General features: G+C 41.9%; 1 protein-coding gene across 7 annotated transcripts in view; it reads right to left on the bottom strand.

Annotated features, from left to right (window-relative positions):
• PBX3 (PBX homeobox 3) overlaps positions 1–13272 on the bottom strand; it is a 236069-nt gene extending 222797 nt beyond the window's left edge. For 4 of the 7 annotated variants that reach the window (XR_008700586.1, XR_008700587.1, XM_055541163.1 and 1 more), the window contains exons 1-2: positions 10856–11479; positions 9839–9912 (exon numbers count right to left, since the gene is read on the bottom strand). Coding sequence is in view for 5 of the 7 variants with exons in the window: in XM_055541163.1 (XP_055397138.1) it covers positions 9839–9912; positions 10856–11055 (274 nt within the window). In the remaining 2 variants the exon portion in view is untranslated. Of the gene's footprint in view, positions 1–9838; positions 9913–10855; positions 11480–13066; positions 13146–13226 lie in introns of those variants that run through there. The other 3 variants (XM_055541161.1, XM_055541162.1, XM_055541160.1) reach the window with 3 other exon arrangements.
• Between the last annotated feature and the right edge of the window lie 585 nt (positions 13273–13857).

Raw genomic sequence — 13857 nt, 5'->3', positions numbered from 1 at the left:
ACATACAGTATAGCACTCAATTAAGTATAAACTTTAAACTCCCAATTTTCAAGTTACAACAAAGTATACACACTGATTACAGTTTGGTTCTAGAAAACACTATTAGATATCCAGCCAATATTTTATAAATTAGAAATTTAAAAGTGACATCATAATCATGGTAATTTAAAAGTCATAATAATAATCAATCAAAAAAGAATTAATTGATGTTAGAAAGTACATTATTAGACTGATTATACTGAAAGGAAGAAATAATTCCTCTCTTAAACACAAAAATGTCATAAATTCAGGTAAATCAAATTAGTTCTTATAACACATTGATGGCACAGAATTTATGTTTATAGAGTCCATCATTTCATTTTCAGGCATTCTGTTTCTATATTTGGCCAGAGTCAGAAGGTTAGGAACCAAGAAGTCAGTAAGTTCCCAAGGATATCCTCACTGTCACATCACTGCTCTAACAAGTGGTAAGGAGGAGGAAATTCAGACAAGTCAAACACCCACACCCAGTACACAGTTAAAAGAATTTCCTTCATTTTTTTCCTCTACTGATTCCAACAAAGAAATATGACGAGAAAAACTGGAGGGTTCTCACTTATTTGAATAACAAGTGAAAATCTAAAAATATCTTCACTGTATGTTATTACCAACTGTATCACTGGGTTTTATAGTGACAGCCCTGTGCTATAATTTCTGAGAAAACCTCTACATAAAGCTTCATAAACCCAACCATTCCTGTAATGTATCGCCTTATCTAGCACACAATCATTTCAAACACAACTTTTCATGTTAGTATAATTTGTTCAAAAATGGTAATAAATACATCCATGAAGCCAAAGGAATCATTGCACAATCTATTGTAACTTGGTCTTACCAGTACTGACAGTTAATCCTCGACCCAAAATCCAATGTAGAATATTTCATTATTACTTGGTTTAATTAAAGATATTCATTATACACACACCTTTTAATGGACAAACACTCCCAATCAACATTATAAATAATCTGGGCCAACTGCAGAGTAATGTCTGTGAACAATTATCACAAAACTAAAACATGGATGGCTGTCAGTCGGTGGCAGAATTCTTGCTTTCATAATAAATATAAAATCAATTTCCTGTTCTAGTCCCTATTCCAAGTTGAAAATGATATATCTGACTATGAATTCCAACTACCTTCATCCTTAGGTTTTTTGTTTTTTTTTTTAAAGAAAGGAGAAAGAAAGAAACTTATGAGACCATCTAAGTCAATTCTTCCTCATTTGAGGGCACTTGGATAGTAAAGGTTTCTACATAATACACACATATGAACTTGCCATTTCACACATGTATATTTTTTTAATGCTGTGATTTTTTTTCCCCTATCAATGCCATTCAAGTGGAATGTCAAAAACTCCTCCCATTTCACTATAAATTCCTATTTACAAAAGCTTAGTACATCTGAAAGCCAGTAGAAACCTTTTGTTCAAAAAACAATAATATGCAATTTCAAAAGCTTTTTGTTCCCATTTCAATCAAAACTAACTTCACATGTTTTAAATGAAATTCTGCAAGTAATCAGAGACTAATGAGGATTCACTGGTTTAACTAGTTCAGGGAGTCTGAGAAGGGAATGAGAATTTAAAGTCACCAAGTTTTCCATTTAGAAGAGCAGTTAATGTGCAGGTACACTAAGTCCTCTTCACTGAGAAATGCAATCAGAGACTCTTGTCTCAGGAGAGACTCTCATCCCTCTGTCTGTGTGCACATTCCTGACTCCCATTAACATTAACAAGCACCACACATGCACATGAAAAGAAGCCAGCCTTAGTAGCATGTATGCATGGCAGCTGCGGTGACTAAATAATCCATATGGCTCTGAAGAGAAGTTCTGCTTTGTTGGGTCTAGAGGCACAGCTACAGTGGTGGAATTCAGACACTCAAGCAAACCTCAATCTGAATGCTTGATCCAAACCCCATCCTGTCCAACCACACCTCAGACTGCAGTTAAGCCTGGGTTTAGAAATTCTATCCTCAGCATGGTTTATACAGGTAGAAGTTCCATGTTTGAGGAAACCTTAATTTTTTTCACAGGCCCAAAGTTCTGTCCTCCTCCCAATCCATCATTCCTATTCCTGCATTCACTCATCCATTTCCCTACAAAATGTAGGAAATCACATAATAGTTTTATAGAGAGAAAATCAAAGGCCTGGCTTAAATCGCAAAAGCAAAAGCAGAATCAAGTATGAAACGCCATCTTCAACATGAAAATCAAATACTATGGTAATCTTAAAACAACAGATACATGCTGCAATGTAAATTCCACAGGTTGTGTAAAGGGCAGAATTTAACCACTAATTGTAATGCCTCCCAGCAACTAGAATTAGGTAGTTAAGTGAGAGTCTTAATGCTCATTTAATATAGTCTCCTGAAGCTCAATTCAACAACTTCTTCATTTTTCCCTATGAAGAAAATATTCTTGTGAAGTTCAGTTTAGTGAAGACACTGGTGAAGACACACAAGCACACACCAAGTTTACACTTCTGAAAAGAATTCACTAGCCATATTCTGAAACTGGGCTCTAGGAAAAAAGACTAGATGATGCAAAATTCTTAGCATACTTCCATGTATAGGGAACATGATGAAAACTTCATATTTATCTCCAGTTAGATCAATTAATATTCAGAAAAGTTATGTAACATTACATTTAAATAACCATAGGGGGAGGAATCTACCAATGTTCTAGAAGCTTCTCTAGACCTTTCAATCAATTTTATTTATATGCAAAACCAAGAGAAACTTAAAAAAAAAAAACAAAGCTCCTCCTGATGCTAAAGCTCTCAATTTACTGACAGGCAAATGGCTTCATGCTGCCACTTAATCTCATTTCTTGCATAATGCCCTCTAATTAGCATATCAAAGTGAATTAATACTTCTAGGGCATTAGCAATGGGGAAATCTGCTCCAGGCTCACAATAGCAGTTAAGAGAGAGCCAAGAAATCCTCAAAAACACCACAAACCACTTTGCATTGCAAAACTGTTCAATTTATTTATCCTCTCTCTCTAAACACTTTTACCGCACACTGTTTTACTACTGTTCACCAAACAAAATGATAATTGCCAAAGTTACCAGCATCTGTAATGCCTGTTTAGAATCTTAATTTAGATTATGTTGCAGATAATTTCTATATGCAACCATTTGTTCTATTATAAATGTTAATATAGAGACAGTGGAAATGTTGACATTCTCAATTAGTTAATTTGAATTTGAAATAAAATTTTATGGGATTTTAAAATTTATGAATTTTTTTAATGTAAAAAGCCACCTGCTGGACTCTGATGCCTAAGAAACATGCTTTGAAAACTTATGTATCACATAAAACAAAATAAACAAAAAAAATCATTTTGCCATTAACATATGTTGAGTCTCCCAACTAATGGTTTAAACATTGTGAGGAATCATCAACATTAAAAGGATTACATTGTATACCAAGTTCTCATTAATATGTTCACACAAAAAGGGTTATTGTTCAAAACAGCTTAACATTTCTAAAGCACTTAACTTGAAGAAAACAAGTACGAAACTTTTAACAATTATTTTTATCCATAATTACTTTTAACTGTTCTCAGTCCTAATGAGTTACTATCATGTTAGTCAAAAGTAAAAAAAAAAATGCCAAGCCAATTCAACTTAACACATTCTATCACATCAATATTTTTACTAGACATACACTCAAATTTAGTACCAAAGCAAACTACCATTAACCATCAAAAACTACAAACATCTTATATTTATTGTATGTGTATATGTTTATGGAATACTTCTATTTTCAAAATAACAATAAAGAAGAGATTCTGGTTACTATTCTGCCTGTAATTAGAACCAAGAGTTGAAGATTAATGAAATTTATTTTCAAATATGTTCTATGTCTAAAGGCATAAAAAGATGGTTTGTTTTTTTCAGTGGCTCATTCAAGCATTTCCTACTAATTTATTTGCTAAATGTAACACTAACACGGAGCTCTGATAGCAATTGGTGTGTTTGATTAACTTCTACAACTTTGTAAAAAACCTTTTTAGCTAGATAGATCTAAAAAAACTTTGACCAATTCACACTACATAGTGATATAAATTATTTACTCTCTTTATATGTAAAGACTCAAATGGCCTACTGAAGTAGAGCAAATGTTTGAAAAGGTCAACATGGGAGGGTGTACAAGCATTGTTAGTCTGTTACTACCTAAATCATGCTGATCCCACTGATAAATGGCTAAAACACAAACCTGCTGAGAAAACTAATAAAACATAATTCTCATAATGTCAATACTGAGAAAATAAATGCCTAAAGTTGTTCACATGTACATAAATAGAGGGAGAATAGTATAAAAATCCTTATTTAGCATAATGTGTTCGGTACTGATCTGTTAGGTATTCTGAAACATGTCAATGGTATGAGTACAAAATAAAACGAATGATTTAGGGTGTGGTTCATGAATTGCGGTTTTCATTCTTCATAGCCATACTTCATATAACTTCATCCTATACAATGCCAACATAAAATATCAAAACACACATAATCCAAATAAGATGTTAAAGGTCTTGGAAGTAGCCATTTACAAAAGTTGTAAACAGAAATCTAAAAGTACAAGCAAAATTAGTTAAAAGGAAAAGGATCCTAACATGAAAGATATACCCAGAAAATTTTTATGAAAGTCAAAGAACCAATGTGCTCTTTGAGGCAAGGCAAGGCTTCCTTTGCCACTGTATTAATATACTTCTGATTTGGATTAAAATTATGTAAATTAGCATAATAACATAGTAAAGTCCCAAATAAAAACCAAAACTACATAGATCTATAATAAAATGAAGTCCACTAAAACTGAGGCATGAAAAGAATTACTTGCACAGATCAAGTTAGTATTGACAAGAGGGTTTAATATTCTTTTATTGGGAAGAAGAAAAAAAGGTATGGAAGACAGGTCCATACTTTTAAAATAATACCTGCTTGATACTTTAGATCATGAAGTTCCAAACCAGTAGAGAAGTAAGATTTTTTTTTTCTACGTTTTCTATGAATGTATTACATGTATTATCTTCTAAGGATGAGAGAAGAGTAAAGAAAGTTAGAAAAACTTCACTCTTTTACATCCTTCCTCAAAACTTCCTTAAAAAGCTCCAGTAAGTTAAGCAAATCTATAAAAATAAAAAATATTCTTAAATTACACAAGGTAAAATTTGCAATAAAGCAACAAAATTTATGACATTTCCAGGATACACTGATTTTGTAATTTTTCCTGTTTAATCATTGAATATTTCCAATGTAAATAAGCCATAATGTCTAAAACTGATAAAAAATTTAAAACATTAAAAGTCCTTTAAAATTTGCCTCAAAATAATTGTGAAAGGGTAGGAGTTACAGAGAACACAAGATTGGCCAAGTGTTGCTAACTGCTGAAGGTAGGCAATGAGTTCATGGGGATTCAAGTTTCTCTTTATCTATATTTTTACATTTGAAGTTCTCCATAGTAAAAAGTTTTTTAAAACTAGAAAATAGTTCACAAAAACACAGAAATGAATCATGTATCAAACAGAGCATTTGTTTTTAAAACTCTGGAACAAACAATGATAACTATATTCGAAGTACTACAAGAGCAACTTAAAAGAATACACAATATATATTATATATAACATTTAGATTCACATACAACAATTTTCACCTTTCTTGTTAAAATTTCACTTGGTGGAATATTTGGATTTTATACACTAGGAACTGAAGAATTACCTGGCACTGTAAAAAGAAAAATGAACACAATTTTATATTGAAGCATTAAAAAAAGAAAGAAAACAGACCAGAAAAAGAAGATGCCATGAGTCTCTAAACCCTTAGGGTAAGAAGTAGAGGTGCTGACGGAGAGTACTGCCTTATCTCTCTGAAAGCTACTCCCACTTACAGCAGTAAAGATAAAAGGTTTAATCATATATATCATATTCTAAATGCATATAAAAACTCACAAGCTACCTTTTGAAAAGTAAAATCCTTACGACTCTTTCTAGGGAGGGTTCCTTTAAAGGCAAAGCATTTTTAATAGTAATTTTCTTCTCTTTAAACATAAAAAATACTTCAACCAGCCCAACCAGGCAAGCAGGCCTTTCTCTTCCCCTGCGGACACCTCCTGCAGTAGAGAAGTTCATTAAGTTTTATGATCTTCCCAAGTCAGTCCTGCTTATAAGCCTCACAAAGGCCACAAATCTGGCAAACCATCATGTATGCCATTAGACATTACTAGTAAATGAACGCTATTTAGGGTTTGTGGTGGCAATAAATCAGAGTTTGGTTGGCAGCTATCAACATGGAGTATTTTAACCTACCATTTAGAAAGGAAAAGGTTATGCTGATTTTTTTTCTTAATACACAACATTTTTTAACAATATGACTCTGATTATATACTAGAGTGTTGAATTTTCATTTTAAAATATTTTTAAATACATTTTTTTTCTCAAAAAGAGCAATTTCCTTTATTCCAACTCTCATAATTAAGGGCTTTGGAAAGAAGAGAGATTTATGAGAATGGAATCCTCTCACAAAGTACTTCAAAAATCAAGATTAAGGTGGCCAAAAAGATTTGAGGGAAAGCCCCCAAAGAACTATGTAGATAAGGAGAACTCATAGTATCATGGATACTTAATAAGAGACAGATGGTAAAATGTGGCTAAAATAGAAATCTTAACAATTATCTCACTGGTCACTTACTTAGTTTAAAATGGGCAAATATCTTGTTTTAAAGCCTGTAACTTTTAGTTGCTTTCAAAATGCTTAGCTATCACAATTCAACAGATATTTCTGTCCAAAAATAACTGAATGATAAATTTTATAAAAGAACACATTTTCAAGAAAAAGCAAGCATTTCATGGTATACTTTCCCTACCTCTGAACAAGAAAAAAAATATAATTGTAGTAGATTATCCATTTATCTGTCAGAAGGGGAAAATACCTTTTCATATTTGGTAGAAGGGAAAAAAGATGTTTTTCAAACTAAACCCCTCATGTGCATGAGAACTAGCAGTGTTTATTGCCTGATCAGAAACCTCAAAAGGTACTGCAGATCTGCAAATATATGGATTTTTAAAAAAATGATTTTGTCTTATTTTTAAAAAAGCACAACCAAAATGACATTATCCACTGAAATGACAGTTTTACCCCCCATCTCCCGACTAGTCAACCCCCTACCCCTCTATTATGCAGAACAGAGTCATCACATAGTATTCCCAGTTTCTATTACAAATGACTAGGTAAACTTTCTCTAAGGTTATAGAGAATTAATCTTTGGATACTATGTTATTAGATTTAATAAAATGATTTTTTTTTAAAAAGCATTACATGATATACATTATAATCTACAGTGCTTATTTTATAAGCTCATGATGTTTCCAAAGCATGACTGTGGGAACAGATGGGGGAGGGGGGGAGGCCTGGAATTTGCTGCCCCAATTTCTTTGCTTCGGTAACACTAATGTCTACACAGCTGTTTTATTTCAAATCAAGGATTCTGAGTCCAGCGTCCCTGTCTCCTTCTAAGAGTAGTTTTGGAGAGTGAGGTGGAGCTCTGGTAGTAGGGGAGAAAGGAGAGGAGAGAAAGAGCTTCAACCCCATCAATCATTCGGTACTTAAATCCCGTCCCTCTCGAGCTTAGAGAGGCTGGCAGGAAGATGCCTCAGCCCAGACAGCCGCCTTTACTCTTTGTCGGCCGTTGGCTTTTTACAAAAGAGATAACGTGCAAACTTGGATAGGCTGGCCAAAGCACAAAAAGAGAATCTAATTTACAAGTTATCTCTGAAAGCCTCAGAAACAATTTTCAAAACACAAAAATTTCTTTTGTCAGTTACCTCTTGCTTCTTAAACAGCAAGTGCCCTACCAAGGCTCTCTCTGCCAGTAATCCCAGACTCTGAAAAGACTTGTTTCTTTTTTGTAACTCACCTTTGACATGAGGTTGACTACACTTTCCTTTCAGAATGGTGTAACTAAGTCTTGTGCAAATAAGCAAGTAGAGGACTTATGCTTCCTAATTGAATTCTGCCTGCTGCTAAATGTCTAAACAAGAAAAGCAGTTTGCTAGGTTTGATTCTCAAACTAGCTAGGCCAAAACTTTTAAAAAGGCAAAAAAAAAAAAGAATCATGAAAAGGGGGTGAGAAGGAAGGGATATCAATCCCCTCTCCCTAGTAATATAATGCTATATAAAGTTGAATCAATCTTAATATTCACAACATAGTCAATACCCCAGTGCTTAGCTGTCAGCAGAAACTGAAGTGGAGCCCTGATAGCAAGAAAACCCTTGGACATTAAGCAACATAATTTACTGAGAATTACGCACTTTTAGGCTTCTAAACTAAGAATCTCAAGATTTAATGCTTGATGTCTTATTTTATAGTCAGATCAAAATTATCTACCATTTTAAATCACAATGCTTTCTAAAGGTAGCTAAAAACCAACACAGAGTAAAAGTTAGTCATTTTAAAATGACTGTGATTTTCAAAATTAAAATATATCTTAAAAACACTCACTTGACTTAAAGAAATCACGCACATTATGTGAATGAAAAGCAGGAAAAGTAGTCTTTCAGGCTCTCAATATTTGCTGTTAATTATGGTTTTAGCATATATTTTAATAGACAGCAATAACCCTTCATCTTTTATTGATTACTTTTAGGATTAGAATAGAATTGCATGGTGAAAAATCTGTTTAAAAGAAGGACCACTCTCCTACCAACTAACAATTATATACAGTGCACTATTATTTGTACATTCAGTTTAAACACAATCACATTTAACCTTTTAAATACCTTCACTTAAATATTCCTATACTTTGGACTTTAACTTTCTCTTCTATTCTTTGCCAACTTAAAAAACAGCAACTTTATAATACTGTATACCCAACAAACACACACACAAATAAACAGTAAAGCTTGTTTAATGCATTTGTTTGCCATATACAGGGAAGATAATGCCTCAAACGAAATAAAAAAATCTAAATTAAACCTCAAATTCTAGTTGAGGCACTACCATCACCTCAAGACTAAAATATCTTCAGTTTTTAAAAAGTCTAACAAGGAAACTAAATTGAGATGAATTGTCAGAAATTTGTCTAATATATACTTGTAGTTTTCATTCCAGCACTTCTGCAAAAGCTGTCTTCTCATATATTCCCTGCCCTGAATACCTCAAAAATTGTTCAACCTGCACCTGTGGACCTTTCTCTACTTAATAAAATATATTAAGTATGTTTACAATGTAATGACTTCAAGCATAAAATTTAATAAAAGTAGTTAATAGATATAATACATTGTATGCACCTAAACACATCATTACCTTTCCAGCTTCTTAAAAGTAGTATTCTGAACTAAAATACTAATTCAAACATACTCCTCGGGTCTGTGCAATTGCATCTATTCTTCTATCTGTGGAAATGAAGCTTAAGGCTAAGTAAAACAAAGTTCGGGATATGCTTCTCCGCGGGAGTCGGTCCCCGTGGCTCCTTTTAAAAACTGACACACAAACAAGGCGAAAGGAGCAGGAAAGGGTGGCTGGCGCTCCCGGCCCCCTCCCCGCCTGCAGCCAGAGGTGGCCGCCTGGGGACTGCGACCCTGCCCCGTCCACTCTACACTTCATTTTACACCAGGAGCGGAATTCAGAAATCGACTCCAGATTTATTGCAGTTTTTTCTCAAGATCAGGAGGTGGGAAGGAAAGAATGATCAAAGATGGCGGTGCCCAAAAGCAGCAGCTTTCAACTGGAGAGTCGAAGGAGTAGCTCGGACCCCACCTCGGGGGTCTCCAGGCCCACCGCGGGGCACAGCGTCTTACCTGTTTTCTCTTTGATCTCACACAGGACACTGAAGAGCGCGGGTTTCATTCTGTGACAGTTCAGGGCATGTTTCCTAAAAAATAAATAGCAAAACACAAAGGTATTAGCATCACCTATGGAATAATATGGCGCCTTCCTTAAGTTAGATCCAAGATTTAATTCCGGCCCCCTATTTTGGAAGGCTCTTTTGAACCCCGTCAAATCAACAGAAAACTCAAGTTGACTAGTTAGCGACAACCGGCAAGCTCTGGCGGCTACAGCTCCAGCCCGAACGCAGCGCGACCCATCTGCCGGGCGGGCAGCAGCCTCGGCGACCGCGGGGCGCGAACCCGTGCGGGGAGCCGCGATCCGGGGGCAGACGGCGGCGACTCAGGGCAGAAGACAGCGTGGAGGGGCTCCCGCGTCCGCCCTCCGCCGGGGCAGCGGGCGCAGCGCGGGCGGCCAGCCGACTGCGGCCAGCGGGCGGTGACAGCTCGGCAAAGTTTGCGAGGCGGCCCTCCCTTCCCGAGAACTTGGCCGCCCGCGCCCGGACCCGCCGGGGAACCGCCCAGAGCCCCGCGCCCGGGCTGGGGCTGCCTCCCGCACAGCGAAGTCGTCCAGCGGCCGAGCGGAGCCGGGGTGCCGGGAGTCCGGGCCGAGGATAAAGTTGCACTTCCCTCAAGTGCGGCCCGGGGCCCGCTCGCGGCGGCGTGCAGCCGGGTCCGGGCGGGAGGTTTGAATCGGTGCGAGGGGGCCGGGCTGCCAGAGGGCCGGACGCGGGGAGGTGGGGTGAGAGAAACCCACGAAATCCACGCGGCACCAAGTCCGTCCCGCGCCCCGAGAGCAACTTTGCCGACTCCCGCCCGCGTCGAGGGGCGCGGGGCAAGTTCCCCAGAGGCCGGGGCCCGAGGCCTCTTATCGGAGAAAGTTCCCCGCCCGGGGCTGAGGCCCTGGCCCGGGCACCACCCGGGCCCGGACTCTGCCGCGGGCCCGGCTCCCGCACACACACAAAAGATGCTTAATGAGACGACACCAACTTTGCTTGCGCCTCGTCCAAGCTCTGGTCGGTGATGGTCATGATCTGGTGGAGGATGTCGCCGATGTCCTGCTTCCTGCCGTCGCCGTCCGCCCCTTCGTGGCCGTGAGGGGGAGGCGGCAGGGCCATGCCCCCCTGCACCGAGTGGCCGGCCAGGTTCACCCCGGCCAGAGTCTGCAGCATCCTGGATTGATCGTCCATCCCGCCGCGCGCGGGCGGGAGCGGGCGGCGGCGGCGGCTGAGGCGAAGGCTGAGGCGGCGGCGGCGGCGGCGGCGGCGACGAGGGAGGAGAAGAAAGAGGGGGAGGGGGAGGGGGAGGCGGCCGCGCGCTCCCCGCCCGCGCGGGGAGGGGGCGGCCCGGCCGGCGGGGCCCGCGGTTGAGGCAGTGCGGACGGGCGCCCGGCTCTGGCTTCCGCCGCCGCCGAGGCTGAGGAGAAGCGGCGGGCGGAAGCGCAGGGCTCCGCGGTGGTGGCGGAGGCGGACGCAGCGGCGCCCGCTGCCCTCACGCGGCCGCCGCGCCGCCTCCTCGCCGCCGCGCGCCCCGCCGGGTAGCCCCGCTCAACTTGCTCCTCAGTGCCGGCCGAGTTGCCGGGACGCCCGCCGCCCCCCGCGCCAGCCTGCGCACTCCCCTCCCTCGCCCGCCGCCGCCGCCGCCGCCCGCCGCCGCCGCCTCGGCCGGGCGGGATCCGAACCCCGGCGGCCCCGGGGGAGGGAGCGGCGGCGGCGGCGGGCGGGCGGCGGCGGCGGAGGAGGGCCGGCGGGCGGGCCGGCGGAGAGGAGCTAGAGGGGCGGAGGAGGAAAGTTTGGGAGCTAGCGGGCCGGCGCAGCGGGGGCAAGGAGCCCGATGGAGAGCCCCGGCGGGCCGTGCGCTGGGTGGACAGCGGATTGATGGGGCGGGAGAAGTCGCCGCCGCCACAGCCAGAGCCGCGCACCCTGCCAGCAGCCGCCGCGGACCGGGCTCGAAGGCCGTTCGGCTGAGGGATTGACAGGCTGCCAGTGCCACTCACTCACTGCGGCCCCGGACGCCCGGGGGGAGGGGCGGGGGCGAGAGGAGGGCGGGAGAGCGCTCCGCACGCCCCGCCCCCAAGGGCGGCGCGCGCTCTCATTGGGTCTTGCGCCTCCCGCCGCCGCCACTGGCACCGCCCCCGGGCTTCGGTCCGGTCCCTCTGGCCTCCGAGCCCCCGCCCCCCGAGAGAGCGCCACTGGACCCCTCGAGCCTCATCACGTCCTGGCCCCCGGGATAGGCCGGCCCGCAGACGTCGTTCCCGCATCCTGATTTCTGCTCCCTAGTGTTAGCAGTCATAGGTGCCAAGAGTTGTGTACGGGACACTAGGCAACTCGCTCCAAGGCCAACCATGTGCTTCCCCTCAGCGCCCTGAGCTTCACGCCTCGGACAGCGCCTGGTACACTTTCCCGCTCTTCCCGTCGGGAGGTGGTATCCTCGGGGTACCCGGCCGCCCGTCCCAGGCCAATCGAATCGCACTCGGAGCCGAAAGGGGCGGGACGGAGGCAAGAAAGGGATATCCTTATTGGAGCGTTCGAAAAGTCCTGGGCAGAGAGGCGGGGACGCCGCGGATGGTGACCCCGCCCACCCCGCGATCACCATAGTAACCGAGAGGGCACAGCTCTGAGTTGGTTCCAGCGCTCTGGCCTTGCGCTGTCCCTCAAGAGATGACCAGGTAAGGTAGAAGTCCCTTGTCCTGCATGCTTGATGCCTGAACTCAGCGGATCTGAGTGATATACACTTTTCTTGAAAGAGGAGCACATGAAAATGTGTCCGAGAAAAGTGGATTCGGGAGGAGCGGAAGGGTTTGATATCCAGGACTAATGTAAGTTTACAACATTTCATACACTGTGCAATTCCTGGTAATCCAGGGAGTCCTTCAGCAGATCTGCTTTTCGCTACCTCCAGATAGACTAAAGCTGCAAAATGAACTTTTTATTATAAAGAATATTTATTTCAGTGTAGACTGGATTCTGCTTATCAATTTACCCCACCACCATGAGTCATTTAATGTTGGTGACTCCAGCCACAGATTGTCATATATAGAGCACTTTTTCTTCTATTGTACTCTGCCTACAAACGACTAAATGCTCACATTACTTGGGGGTCTAGACTTCCAGCTCTTATGGACGCTCGAGCTTTCTCTTAACCTAATTTCCCTAGGAGAGCTTCGTCATATTTTCCCCATTTTAGATCCATGGAGCTCACCCTCGATGGGCCCTTCCTTCGGTTAGGTGGTTCTGAAAAGTCCTCTTGTTTCATCGCCAAACTCAGTAAGCTGCCTTACCTGAAACCAAAAATAGGGGTGTGAGGTATGAAAAATGGTTCTTACTCTGCAGGGTTTAATGTAGGACAAGCAGTTCTTTACATGCCAGATGGATTCTTGGAATGAAGCAGGCTACTCGGTTCCAGGTTCTTTCCTTCGTATGTTGTGTGTACTTTTAAATACTCCCCACTGCAAAGCTAATAGCTAACGTTACAGTAAGGCAAGCTAAAATCGTTACAAACTGCACAGCTGCTGGAGAGGGCGTTCCAAACAATCCACTCTGCCTCTTACTTCCAAAGAACAAGCCCCCTATGTTCATTAATATTCCCAGCTCCTCTGTAGCCCATTTATGTGTCAAGTTTCTTATTATTCTTTTAAGCCCCCATTATGGGTTACTCATAGTCATCATTGACTGGACTTTCTCTTTATTCTTATCGTGTTTTTCAAAACTGTCACCACCTCCTTATATATTTTTGCATTAAGGAGCAAGAGCAAGCAGCCAATCTTCCGTAATTCTCCAAAGATGAAGATGTAAAACCACAGAATTCTATCTGAAAGGTACCTTCAGCTCCAAATTCCTTCCAGCTCTAAAATCCAATGATCCTGTGACTCACTATCAGGCCTCCTCCCTGCCTTCCTTCTAGGCTCATAATCTTGACTAATCAGTCATGAGGATGAGGCTAATTAGCAATGGGGATTTATGGTTATTTCTAGCCCTCTCCAAGCAATGAGT

The sequence above is a fragment of the Bubalus kerabau genome, chromosome 11 (genome assembly GCF_029407905.1).
Source record: "Bubalus kerabau isolate K-KA32 ecotype Philippines breed swamp buffalo chromosome 11, PCC_UOA_SB_1v2, whole genome shotgun sequence".
In the NCBI taxonomy this organism is placed as follows: Eukaryota; Metazoa; Chordata; class Mammalia; order Artiodactyla; family Bovidae; genus Bubalus; species Bubalus kerabau.
This window is presented reverse-complemented; position numbering and strand designations above follow the sequence as displayed.